This window comes from Nicotiana tabacum, chromosome 15 (genome assembly GCF_000715075.1).
Source record: "Nicotiana tabacum cultivar K326 chromosome 15, ASM71507v2, whole genome shotgun sequence".
NCBI classification, from domain to species: domain Eukaryota; kingdom Viridiplantae; phylum Streptophyta; class Magnoliopsida; order Solanales; family Solanaceae; genus Nicotiana; species Nicotiana tabacum.
The window spans coordinates 124,395,944-124,408,941 of NC_134094.1; the positions used below are offsets into that span (position 1 = coordinate 124,395,944).

At 39.5% G+C, this 12,998-nt stretch overlaps 1 protein-coding gene across 1 annotated transcript; it reads right to left on the minus strand.

Annotated features, from left to right (window-relative positions):
* Positions 1 to 5,010: 5,010 nt before the first annotated feature.
* Positions 5,011 to 11,777, minus strand: LOC107816456 (kinesin-like protein KIN-14P). Its single transcript, XM_075231772.1, has 18 exons — positions 11,517 to 11,777; positions 11,185 to 11,312; positions 10,986 to 11,069; positions 10,805 to 10,882; positions 10,632 to 10,724; positions 10,501 to 10,530; positions 9,139 to 9,879; positions 8,827 to 8,947; positions 8,603 to 8,698; positions 8,353 to 8,532; positions 8,140 to 8,246; positions 7,875 to 8,053; positions 7,589 to 7,753; positions 7,203 to 7,456; positions 6,775 to 6,938; positions 6,387 to 6,507; positions 6,147 to 6,218; positions 5,011 to 5,257 (listed from the first exon to the last, which is right to left on the minus strand). The coding sequence occupies exons 1-16, from the start codon at positions 11,521 to 11,523 to the stop codon at positions 6,388 to 6,390; spliced, it is 2,547 nt and encodes an 848-aa protein (XP_075087873.1). The 5' UTR covers positions 11,524 to 11,777; the 3' UTR covers positions 5,011 to 5,257; positions 6,147 to 6,218; position 6,387.
* Positions 11,778 to 12,998: the final 1,221 nt, after the last annotated feature.

The following is a 12,998-nucleotide window of genomic DNA, read 5'->3' on the forward strand; positions in this document are numbered from 1 at the left end:
CGAGGATCGACCATTACCCCATTAATCGGGGACTACCAACCAAAATATCAATGAGGCCAAGCCCCATACTAAGCTTACGGGCTACCTTATTTCGAGTTCGAGCAAAGCACTCACTCGACTAATAAGCCTACGGGCTACCTTTCTTCGAGTTTGAGCAATCACTCACTCGACTATTGAGCCTACGTGCTACCTGACTTCGAGTTCGAGCAAAGCACTCACTCGACCAATAAAAGCCTAAGGGCTACTACTACTTCGAGTTTGAGCAAAGCACTCACTCGACTACTAAGCCTATGGGCTACCTTACTTCAAGTTCGAGCAATCACTCACTCGACTAATAAAGCCTTCGGACTACCTTCCTTCGAGTTCGAGCAATCACTCACTCGACTATTAAGCCTACGGGCTACCTTACTTCGAGTTCGAGCAAAGCACTCACTCGATCAATAAAAGCCTAAGGTCTACTCTTACTTCGAGTTCGAGCAAAGCACTCACTCGACTAATAAAGCCTACAGGCTACCTTACTTCAAGTTCAAGCAAAGCACTCACTCGACTAATAAAGCCTACGGGCTAACTTACTTCGAGTTCGAGCAAAGCACTCACTCGACTATTAAAGCCTACGGACTACCTTACTTCGAGTTCGAGCAAAGCACTCACTCGACTAATAAAGCCTACGGGCTACCTTTCTTCGAGTTTGAGTAATCCATCACTCGACTATAAAGCCTACGGGCTACCTTTCTCCGAGTTCAAGCAATCACTCACTTGACTACTAAGCCTAAGGGCTAACAATTATTCTAAGTTCGAGCAAAGCTCTCACTCGGTTATAAAGACTACAAGGCCCGAATTCGATCAAAATTCCTAAAGCCTCGAACTTATGAAAACTTTCATAAGGCATGAATGAAACAAGATCTTCACAAGGTAGAAAATAAAACACAGACAAGTCGGGAAAGGAAAAGATCTTTATATATATACAGGAGTGTTTACAACGTCCGAACAGGACCCTACACAAAAAATAGAAAAAAAAAACTCTAAGTCTCCTGGTTATCTCCGGAGGCGGTCTCTTCTCCATCGGGCTCCTCCCCGCTCTCAGACCCACTCTTGCTCCCATCATCATCATCGTCATCATCGGAAGCCAAAGCTTCAGCATCGGCTTCGAGCTCTTTAGCCCTTTTTATCTCTTCGGTGAGATCGAAACCTCGAGCATGGATCTCCTCGAGGGTCACCCTCAGAGATTGGCATTTGGCAAGTTTAGCAACCCAATATGCTCGAGTTTTAGTGGTCTCGGCTGCCTCTCTTGCTTGTACCTGAGCAGCTTCAGCATCGGCCCGATAGACGGTCACGAATGCATCCGCATTGGCCTTTGCTTTTTCGGCGTCAGATTTGGCCTTGGCAAGTTCGGAGGCCAACCGAGCCTCGAGCTCCTCTATTTTTCTTGCTTAAACAAAGCTCTTCTCTTTCATGATTTGAAGTTGATTTTCGGCCGATGATAATTGGGCTCGAGCAGTTTCTTTTTCTGCGGCGAGACGGTCCATGCCATCTTTCCATCCCAAGGTCTCCGCCCTTATAATATCGACCTCCTCACGAAGCTTCCCAATCACCTCAAGCTTCTGCTGCAGCTGTGAGATCGAAATATTAGCCACCGTTCCAGAATCAAGCCTATGGGTTTTTAAGATTATCATTACCTGCTCGGTCAGGTCGGTCAGGTCTTTTTGAACCTTGGCCAATTCAGCTCGGAGGTCCTTGATTTTTCTTCCCTTCACCTGAAGAGGAGTCTACGGGCATTCCTCTCCTCCGTGACCTGTCGGAGGTCGGCCTCGTACCGACGCAGCTCAGCTCGAAACCGATAACATGTTTCTCGATGAACTGCTGCGGCCTACGAAGAAAGAAGAAAAGAAGTTAGAAAAGAATAGGAAACATAAAAGTGGTATCAACGAAGGGAGTTAGAGCTTACCCGATTCAGAGCTTGTTGCACTTCATAGAAAAGGCCCAACACATCACTAGGGCCAGCAACATCCTCGGCACCAGTAAACAAATCACGGAAGGGGTCCTCCCCTTCATGAGACCGGTCTACCTCGAGGGCCCCCAAAGCTTGGGCTTCCTGAATCGCCCTTTTGGAAAAAGCAGGGAGAGTGAGCGAGTCTACGATTACTATTTCCCCAAGCGACTCGCTTGGGGCGTTCTCCTCAGTTCGGAGAGCTTCAGGACCGGCCCCTTCAGATATACCCACCGTTTGTTGACTTCGGTGGGAAGCATCCTCGATATCTAATGATTCGGAGACTCTGCCCGAATCTTTCTCCGATATCCCCTCAATTCGAGGTGGAGCTTCATAAACCACCATCGATCCAGCTGCCTTTGGGGCATCGATGGTTTTCTTCACTCGGGCCACCAGTACGGACCTGTCGTCTTATTTTTCTTCTTTGTCTTCATCCCTCAGACGCCGAACAGATTCTTCGGTCAGAGGGATAATTTTCCTCCTCGGCTTACGATCCGTCCTTGTCTTGGGTTTTGGATCCTCGGAAGTGGAGGCCCTTTTTCTCTTATTGCCCTTTGTCGGTTTCGGAACCGGGGCCGAAGTCTCTTCCTCACCAGACGGGGGCCTCATGACCGCATCTTTGCCCAAGCCTACGCACAAGAAAATTGGTTAAGTATATAGAAAATATTCTGTTCGAACCAATAAAGGCACGAGAAAGAGGCTTACCATAATTTTTGGCCTCCCATCGGCCCTTTGACAAATCACGCCACGAGCGCTCGACGTATATAGAGGTCGAAGCCAGGGCCTGTACCCAGCTCTTAAGGTCGGGAATAGCACCGGGCATCCAAGCAACCGCTATATCACGAAAAAAGATATCGGTGAGAAAGAAACGAAGGAGCAAAGCAATAAGAGTTAACAGTCGAAATATACTTACACTTCATGTTCCACTCCTCAGGGAATGGCATCTGCTCGGCCGGGATCAGATCGGAGGTCTTCACTCGAACGAACCTGCCCATCCAGCCCCGATCCTTGTCCTCGTTTATGCTCGAGAAGAGCACTTTGTTAGCTCGGCGCTGGAGTTTTATTAGCCCACCGCGATAGAGGCGGGGGTTGTACAGTCTGATAAGATGGTCGAGGGTGAAAGGCATCCCCTCGATCTTGTTCACAAAAAACGGATCAGAATAACGATCCGCCAAAAAGAAAGATGGATTTGGCCTAGGGTTATTTGGTATTGGCGGCAAAAATCAATAACGATAGGGTCGAGGGGGGCCAATGTGAAAGGGTAAGTATACACACTTAAAAACCTTTTCACATAAGTAGTTATATCTTCTTCGGGAGCCGGGATTATCACTTCTATTTTCTCCCAGTTACAATCTTTTCTCAGCTGCTCGAGGTGTCCCTTAGTTATCGAGCACATATACCTCGATTCTAGTTCACATCGACCAGGAACCGATGAGGCTTTATCGACCTTAAAATCGGAGGTAAGAACACACGCCCCGGGAACACACTCCTCAGGCCGTGGTTCCACCGGTATTTTGACGGCGGCAGACTATGAAGAAGAAGCTCTTTCTTTGTGAGGAACGATTTTTGATATTTTCGGCATTTTGGATTTAAAGATCAAAAAGGAAGGAGATAACAAAGATCTGATGTTTTAAAGAAAGATTTTGCAGTAAAAATCACAAAAGAAAATTTTTGCAGTGAAAAATCACAGATTTACAGATGAACTCAGAAAATGCAAGAAAGAACTTTAGAAAATTTGGAGATTGGAGATGTAAATGTGATAAATGGTAAAGAAAGGGGCTATTTATAGATTGAGCAACTTCGGTTCAGTATCAACAGCGGCCAACCATCGTGTGACATGCATCAAATGCCTTGGTAAACTAAACCGACGGGACAGCTATCACGTACGTCATGATCGGGCTCGATGCAAAACATCAGTACATATCTAATCGTACTGTTGGAAAATCATGTCGTTTCTTGCTACATCTTTACCGAAAAACGAGGGGACTATCTGTATACGGTCAAAACAGAGTTCGGCCTTCGAACGACTGGTCGAGATGGGAATATAATGGACCGAAGAGCGTCTTCATAATATCGGGATAAGATCCGAAGCCAGGTTACCGAGCTTCGAGTTTCAGGGACCGATCAATACCGAGCTCGAAGTCATTATCGAGCTCGAATCCAAAATCGAACTATGATGCGAAGCGACGTTATCGAGCTTAAGAGTCAAAGACCGACCAATACTGAGCCCGAATTAATACCGGGCCCCGAGTCAAAATCGAGCTCGAGTCAATATCGATCCCGGGTCAATATCGAGCTCATAGACAAGAGCCGTTACAGCCGCACTAAGAAAGGGAATCTCGGCGAAAATTAGGGAAAAGCTGATTTATCATGGGTTCCCCACTATGTATTTTTAATTATATCCAAAGTAGGATCCCTACACTATAAGAGGGATGGCTATTATTCCTATAAAGGGGGATCGATCAAGTTATTCATACACTGTAACTAAAATACTGTTGATACATTCCTATACTGGAAGATTATCCTTTGGAGCTTCATACGTTATTTTATCTTGCTTGTTCATAAATTATCATCTTTTTAACTTTGCTTATTTTTCATCCTTTACAGTCAATATTTGATATTTTTATTTCCCTTTACGATTCATGTCAAGTTATACCACGTATCCTTAGAACTACATTCAAATTCAACTCTATCCGTTTTCGGGTAAACATAGAGAAACAAGAAACCTTTCAAAAATTATTTGACTACAAACTTCTACTACCCCCAAACCTCCCTCACCCCCAAAAAGAAAGAAAAAAATAGATTACCAACAGTGTCATTAACCCAAAAAAAAAGAAGGCAAAGATCATTTTAGCCCACGGCCGAAATTATTTATATCCGGTGTCGCAAAAATATATAAAATCTGTATATTTTTGTATATAACATATATAAATGTATACATGCACAAAAAATATATATTTTTCGGCTATTATTTTGAGAGCGACTATACAATATCATTTTCCCAACAAAATAACATATAGCCCTTCACACTAAATCAGACTCTTTAATTTAACCAAGAAAGAATGAAATATGACGAGCACTAACAACTACATATCACTGCATGCAACCTTTTGGAAAGTTTTGGCCGACCAAATGGTCCGAGTGTTCCAATTTTGAAGGAACTTTTAACCACACTAAATATCTTTAAGACAAGCAGCATCCAACTTGAGACTTTTAGGGAATCCTTTGGTGAGTTTAGTAGGCGTCTATGAATTTTAGATTGTTTATGATCTGCAAAAAAAGAATCACATAATATGATAGTCAAGCAGTTAGTTCAATTTAAACGTTCAAAAGTACGAGTTCAATAAACTCTAAATTAGCATATCTGTAAAGATAAAGTAAAATTTCTCTGATTCAATGAGGTTTATGATAAGTCTACCTCAGATAACATGGATCTTCCAGTTTTTCATCTAAAGCAATTCGTATTTGCTTGATCGCTTGAATTACTTGCCTTATCTTTTCTAGATTCTTATAATTACATCATTCCAGATGACAATGTAGTTTCTATTAAACTTTAGCAATGTGTGAAGTGTAGCCAATTGTGGTATTTTGATGTACTTGAATAGAGAATATGAAGAAGCACTGAGATTTTTATAGTTTTACAGCTGGTTTGGATGGTGGTATCTATTGTATTGTATTGTATTGTATTGTTACTTTAAATACAATATTTATTTTGATTGTTATTTAAATTTTAATGTATCATATCGTTAAATCTGTCGTTATATAATGATGAGAAGTGTCACTTTATGTAACGATCGATTTGGTGTGATCGCGTCGTTACCTTGTTTTGTTTTTTCATCTTGACCTTTCTTATTATTAAATAATCCTATTTTATTTATCATTTACCCTACCTTTTTATATAATAATTCTACCTCGTATCTTTTTTTTTCTTTGTAATATTGCAAGTTTATTCTTTATATTAATGGTACATGACATCATAAAACAACGACAAATAATATAATTTATTCAAATAATGTATATATCAAAACGATACAGTACAATACAATACAATAAAATACGAAGGTTGTTACTTATTGTATTATATAGTATTGTTACTTTAAATTGTAAACACAGATTTTCAGAAAGCATATCCATATATGTTGATATGATATAAACTTACTTATCTGTGTTCTCTGCCTTTTTCTTTTGGCTATTTCATGGAAAAGATTGCTTTCTGCACTGCAATCAGTTTCTGTGCCCATTAAAAGACAACTATCAGATATTATATCACTCAGTTTTTCCACGACATAAACATTACGAAATTCAAACATTGCAAAGAAAATTTTCAGCTGTACCAGAAAGTGTTCAGCTTTATCAGGATCCTCACAAAGAAATTTTTGCAAGGAGATGAAAGCCATACCTCAATCAGTACCATGTGTCTCGCTGTCAGATCCAATATGAACATTTTTTTTATCTTTGATCAGCTGCAGTTTCTCAATTTCCTCATCTTTCTGAGATATCGTATCCTTAAGAGACACAACCTGGAAGATCAAAAATTACAAGAGACTCCAATTCACACCTTACAAAGTAAAGTCAGTCTGCATATCATATCTCTCAGTTTTCTTGAAAATGCAAAACCAAAAAGATAGGCACAACATATAGGAGAATAGAGCTGCATAACTCTTACGTCGATTGGCTTGTTTCCTCAGCCTTAACCATTTAGGTAATATGACGGAGCATAAAATAGTTTTTCAGTTCTAGCACAGCAATTGAAAATTTCTAATAAGCGTTTAAAGTTAAAAGAACACCTGCTCCATTAAATCTCTTACATCCCTGCCCTCTTTACTACTCCGAGCAGCACCTAGCTCTACTCCAGATACTCTTTCAGCAAACTTTAACGTGCTCATGGTTTCTGAATATGAACCAACTTCAGGATTTAGCTGCACAAACATAAGTGTTTTTGCTTGGCCACCTGTACAACAAAATAAAATAATAAGTGTGCAACAGCCGAGCACGTTAAGTTGCTGCCATATGACCAGGAGGTCACGGGTTCGAGCCGTGGAAACAACGTCTTGCAGAAATGCAGGGTAAGGTTACGTACAATAGACCCTTGTGGTCCGGCCTTTCCCATGACCCTGCGCATAGCAGGAGCTTAGTGCACCGGGCTGCTCTTAACAGCCGAGCACATTAACTGTTGAAATATCTCCAATACTACTTGCTTACAATTCATAAGTACCTAATGAAGTCTGAAGGAGTTGAGTCAGCTTGCTGTTTCTGTAAGGGACATGAGCATTTTTTTGTGCCAAAGCGGAAATGACATCTCCTAGGGCAGATAATGACTTATTTATATGTTGCGCCTCTTTCAGTCTATCTCCTGTCACCTCAGAGCGGTCTACTCTTTCACTTCCAGCGAGATCCACCAAATTAAGACTACTACGCATGGATGAACCACTCTTTATGTCCATCCCACGAACATGAATAGTTACAACGCTGGGCATGTATTGCAGTTAGTTTATTGATGTATACTATAGAAAAGCACTCATGATAAAATAAAAAAAAAGAGAAAGATATGTACTTTAAACTACAAAGTATAGAGATGAACTCTTAAAAGTTATAGATAACCTGTGTGATCGACTGCTTCTTTCATTCAGGGCAGTGGAACCTTTTGCTCGATTTCTTAATCCAATATCCATCAAATCTAAGACATCAGAGGTCCTGTTTACTGGCTGCATGCTCGCTTCAGGAACAGCTAAACCGTTGGGTTGGGAGGCGGATAATATCCCAAGTGTGTGCAAATCAAGGAAAACAGTTAATGAAAATCATGTTATATGCAAGTCGGAGATGGTCTTCTGGTAATTAATTGTAAATGTAAGACAAAGCAGTATCAGCAAAGAGGAAGGAAGGATATTTCTTTTGTGAACTATCACTTGAGAGTAAGTCACGAACTTGTTCGTTATATATTTCTATCATTTGAACTGTAATTTCATATGTGAAGGTGCTCCCTCTCATTTGAGAAATTGTGAAAAGATCATTTAAAGCGCGATAATTGACACCCAAATTCTCCTCAGTCGCTCTGTCTGGGCCAGTCTGGAGGTCAATTTAATTTGACATCAGGAAAGTGAAACAAATACAGTATAAACATATCTAACAGAATTATATACGGAAGTTCTTACCATGGTGTATGTTTTTCCTGATCCAGTCTGACCATAGGCAAATATACATACATTATATCCATCAAGCACGGACTGTATCAAGGGCTGAATATCTGTATAGACCTCAGCTGTAAACGAATTGGAAAGGTGAAATTCATTTTAGAGTTCATTATGCAGAACGCGTAGATAAAAGAATTAATTAAGATCCACAATCAAATGGAGGAATCTGAAAACCTTGTGTTGCAGCTGGACTGTAAACCTTATTAAACTTGAAAGACCTACGGCCTTCCTTTCCTTGTTTGGAAGGATTTACAACAATAAGCTCCCCATTTTCTCCAATGTATTCAACAACTGATTGTTTTTCCTTTTGTCCACGAAGGAATGGCCTAATCCGACAATATACTCTGATATTTCCTAATTGAAAAATAACCATAAGTAAATGAAAAGGACAGGTAATAAATTTCAGTCCTCAATATTATCGCACCTTTTAGCTCCTGCACCTCATTGTGCAGTTTGCGATTCTCAGCAAGGACTGCAGAGTAGTTAGCAGCTGCATGTCCTAGTGCTCTAACTTTTTCACCTGTAATCGAAATTTGATTCTATAAGGTAAATCTATTTAAGTCAATATTTAAACTTGTGCTGATATCTTATACTTGTACTGCAATCAATAAACGACGTTATTATAACACTTCAAGAAGCTGAACTGACCTAGTTGATTGAATCCCTCTGCATAGCTCTTCTGTGTTTTTACAACTTCTTGCCTTATTGACTGAGAAGAAAACCTTAGTTCCTGAACATTATCGAGGTCCAAGTTACACGTGCTACAACACTGACATTTCAGAAAAAAATTAGAAAGAAAAAATAAAGAAAAGAGATCAAGCATACACGAAGTGCGCCTAGCTGGAATTCTGTAAATATTTGGTAAATATGCTCCTTCTTGGTCCAATTCTCCTATTTTGATTGACAAAATGTCTCAAGTTCCTTTATCCTATTTCTTGATTCTGTCAAAAGGCTCGTCGCCTCTTTCAACTTCTCTTCAAGCTCTTGTTGAGATTCTGTAGCCTTTTTTTCCATTTCTAAGGTGTGATGTTCATACGATTTTTTAGCTATTTCCATTTCTTGCTTCAAAGCTGCGATTTCTTGCTTATGATCTTCCTTCTCTTTCAACTCGTACGATTTCTTAGCTATTTCCATTTCTTGCTTCAAAGCTGCGATTTCTTGCTTATGATCTTCCTTCTCTTTCAACTCGTACGGCTTCTTAGCTATTTCCATTTCTTGCTTCAAAGCTGCGATTTCTTGCTTATGATCTTCCTTCTCTTTCAACTCATACGATTTCTTAGCTATTTCCATTTCTTGCTTCAAAGCTGCAATTTCTTGTCTATGATCTTCCTTCTCTTTCAATTCATATGATTTCTTAAATATTTCCATTTCTTGCTTCAAAGCTGTGATTTCTTTCTTATGATTTTCCTTCTCTTTCAATTCATACGATTTCTTAACTATTTCTAGTTCTTGCTTCAAAGCTGCAATTTCTTGATTATGATTTTCCTTCTCTTTCAATTCATATGATTTCTTAACTATTTCTAGCTCTTGCTTCAAAGCTGCGACTTCTTGACCGTGATCATCCTTCTCTTTCGATTCATACGATTTCTTAGCTATTTCCAGCTCTTGCTTCAAAGTCGCAATTTGATCATCCTTCTCTTTCAATCTAGGCACATCCTGCTCCTCGTTTTTCTTTTTCTCCTCCATTTTGTTTTTCTCATTCTGCATGTGATTTCAAAAAGCAAGGAATAGTAAAATTAAAGATTGTTGAGAAGAATGACGACAGCTGAAATTTTTTAAAAGTACCTAGTCTTTGATATCATATCAATCAATAACAAATATTACTTGACACAATTAACGAACAAATTCTAGGCGAAACTTGTAATCATAAGCAAAGAAATTGTTAATCTGAGTAAGTAATGATAATGTCCGCAACCTCTGCACTATTTCCGACAAGCAAAAGCCAACAAATGGGAGAAAGCATAGGTGGTTTAATGCCCAGGATATCAGATTTGTATGATTTATAGAGTTAAAGCACACAAAAGAAGAGGAAATGAAAGGGAGAGAATGCAAGTATATAGCTCAACATACTGAATATTAAGCTAGCAATGCAGCAGAGGAAGCCAAGGAAGGGGAGCCTTGGCGTAACTTGTAAAGTTGTTGCCTTGTGACCAGGAGGTCACAGGTTCGAGCCGTTTAAACAGCGTCTTGCAGAAATGCAGGGTGAGGTTGCGTACAATAGACCCTTGTGGTCCGGCCCTTCCCCGGACCCCGCCCGTAGCGGGAGCTTAGTGCACCGGGCTGCCCTTTTAATGCGGCAGAGGAAGTCAAAGTGGGATTTACCTTAATCTGCTGAAGCTGGTTCATGACAATCTGAAATGGAGAAGAATTGAATGTGTAAAGGTAGAAACTATGGAAGAAGTAAAAACTCAGAGACTTTGGAACTTTTCCTAGATGGTGAAGTCCATAACTACCTGTGTCTCTTCACTAGTTCCAGCTGCAAGGGCTTCTAGGACTCTGATTCTCGACTGGTATTTCTCTTCACGAGTCTTAAATAGATTGTTTTGCTGCTGGCATAGAAAGAAAAATGATATGAACCATATTCACTGAAAAGAGAAATTGAGAAGACAGTAGCTATATATTATACCATTCTAAGATGTTCAGCTTGAGTGGATATCCGACGCTCAATTTCTTGCACCACTTTTCTCAATAGGCATGCTACACGCTGATAATTAGACCAACCAACTAATGTTAGAGCATATTCTTTGTAATGCATTTCATGTAAAACAGAAATTCTATGAATCAATATGTGTATTTCAAGCGCGCACTTGAGGTATCTCGCCATTCTTCCGCTCAATGCTTTCATCAAGAATCCCATTGACAACACTTAGAAGTGACTGTGTTGGGGCAATCTGAAAGCAATAAGAAATGAAATAAAGGAAAATAAGTATAAATTCAAAATCCCAGGTGTAGAATTTATCCAACTAACAAGATAGATTCATTGATAAAAAGGGACTTGTTACTAACATCCAAACTGTTAGATTTCATCATTTCTGAAATCTTTGCAGCAGGAATTTCAGTGTTGCTCCCTTGTTTAAGCTGAAATACTTCATGGAACTTATGTCCGACGTGATGTAATAATGCAGCTGATGGCTCTACAAAGTTGAGAAAGGAAAATTTAACAGTCTGAGAAAGGGAACATGGCTTGTGGAGTTTGGGAAAGTAGTGAGAACAAACAGTTAGATAACTACTTTAACAATGGATTTAACTTTTTAGTACAAAGAAGAGCACAGGACAATTGATGGTTGCAAAGAAAATATCAAACAAATGTATTTGGGAAGAGAATGAAACAACAATACCTGCCATTACAGGGCTTCTCAATGCACGCTGGAATTTTGAATCTGATCCGTTCTTCTGTCGTTCTCCTGGGGATGGAGAAGACTGAGTTCTTGAAAATTCTTCTCTGTATGAAACATCGCCACATCCAAAATTTTCTCCCAACAGTTTCCATCTTCTATTTGCATCAGCTCCAGATTTACCGGATAATACTGTGCTAGAATTGTGTCCTCCATCATTCAGCGTTAATTCTGCCTGAAGAGTTAAAAGGCACTCCACTACTATTTTCATAGAACCCTGGACAATGTATCTGTGTCAAAATATCGAAAACAGAAAATAGATGGCACTTTGATTGCATAAAGTTAAAGAATGATAACACTTTTGTGCATATGGAAAAAGTTAAACAACACAAATGGCCTGCAAAATTAAGACATACAAGCACTTTTGATAATCATAAGTAAACATGAAGTGATCAACATATGTTAGTTAGGACATGAGCACGAGTTTGTAGTCATGCTACTAACCTGTTCCAAGTCTGATGCCTGAAACCTGGGCAATCCCATTTCATCTATAGCTGAAAAAAACCTTTTAATGTTTTCTGAGCCTAACTCCGGAGAGTGTTCTGAACCACCACACTAGAACAAAAATTACAGTTAAATCAACAAAACAAAACCATCCTTACTCCTTCATACTGTAAAATAAAAAATGTTATAAACTACCTCTGGTATAGAACCTGGTTTCAACTTATTCAATAAATGGCATAAGATAGTACCATCAACCAAGAAAGCTCGCAAATCCTCATCAGAAGAATTTATTGGCAAACGCAAGTGAGGAAGAACGCTGTTTAACCATTCTACCAATTTTGCCCGTTGCTTAGCTGTAGAAACAACAATTTAGAAGAATTAGCCAGAACAAGAGTTTGATCAGAATCAAATGGAATAAATGTTTTGCCCCTTCAGCCTCACCATTATTACTTGACAAAGGCTCAAAGACGTCCCCAGTACTGTATACGCTTGAGCTGCTCCGTCTACCATAATCTTTGGCAATGCGATCCAGGATGGAATTCATGATAGCGAACTATAGTGCAACATCCGATTCAGAAGCTATCTGCATCGCATAGAAGCAGAAATGCTGAATCAATATATCTATGGGCTAATATAGCAGAAAGAATTGCATCTTGTTCTAAAACTTCTAAGACTAAGCCGTGCAATCCTAAAATGACTACGTATAGTCTCCAAGTGAATAAATGGATCAAGACATATAATGTGTTAATGTAATAGGGGGGAGAGGAAAAATGACAGGAAAAAGGAAAAAGAGTGAGACAGATTTATGAGTGACAAGCATATGCAATCTACATGTTCCAAAAGCTAATGAGACAATTCAAAAGAATTCAAACTCTCCTAGTAGCTGCCTTCTAGCACATAAATCAAAAATAATTAAAAGAACCAAAACCAAATACTGATTACTCTACATTAACTGCTGCAAGCTGGGTGAAGAAATTGACT

What these genes read in the sequence shown, in the direction of transcription:
- LOC107816456 (XM_075231772.1), bottom strand. An exon ending in ACCAGCTTCAGCAGATTAAG is followed by an intron (nt 9,880 to 10,500) that starts GTAAATCCCACT and finishes AATCACATGCAG; the next exon opens with AATGAGAAAAACAAAATGGA. An exon ending in CAGTCCAGCTGCAACACAAG is followed by an intron (nt 8,247 to 8,352) that starts GTTTTCAGATTC and finishes ATTCGTTTACAG; the next exon opens with CTGAGGTCTATACAGATATT.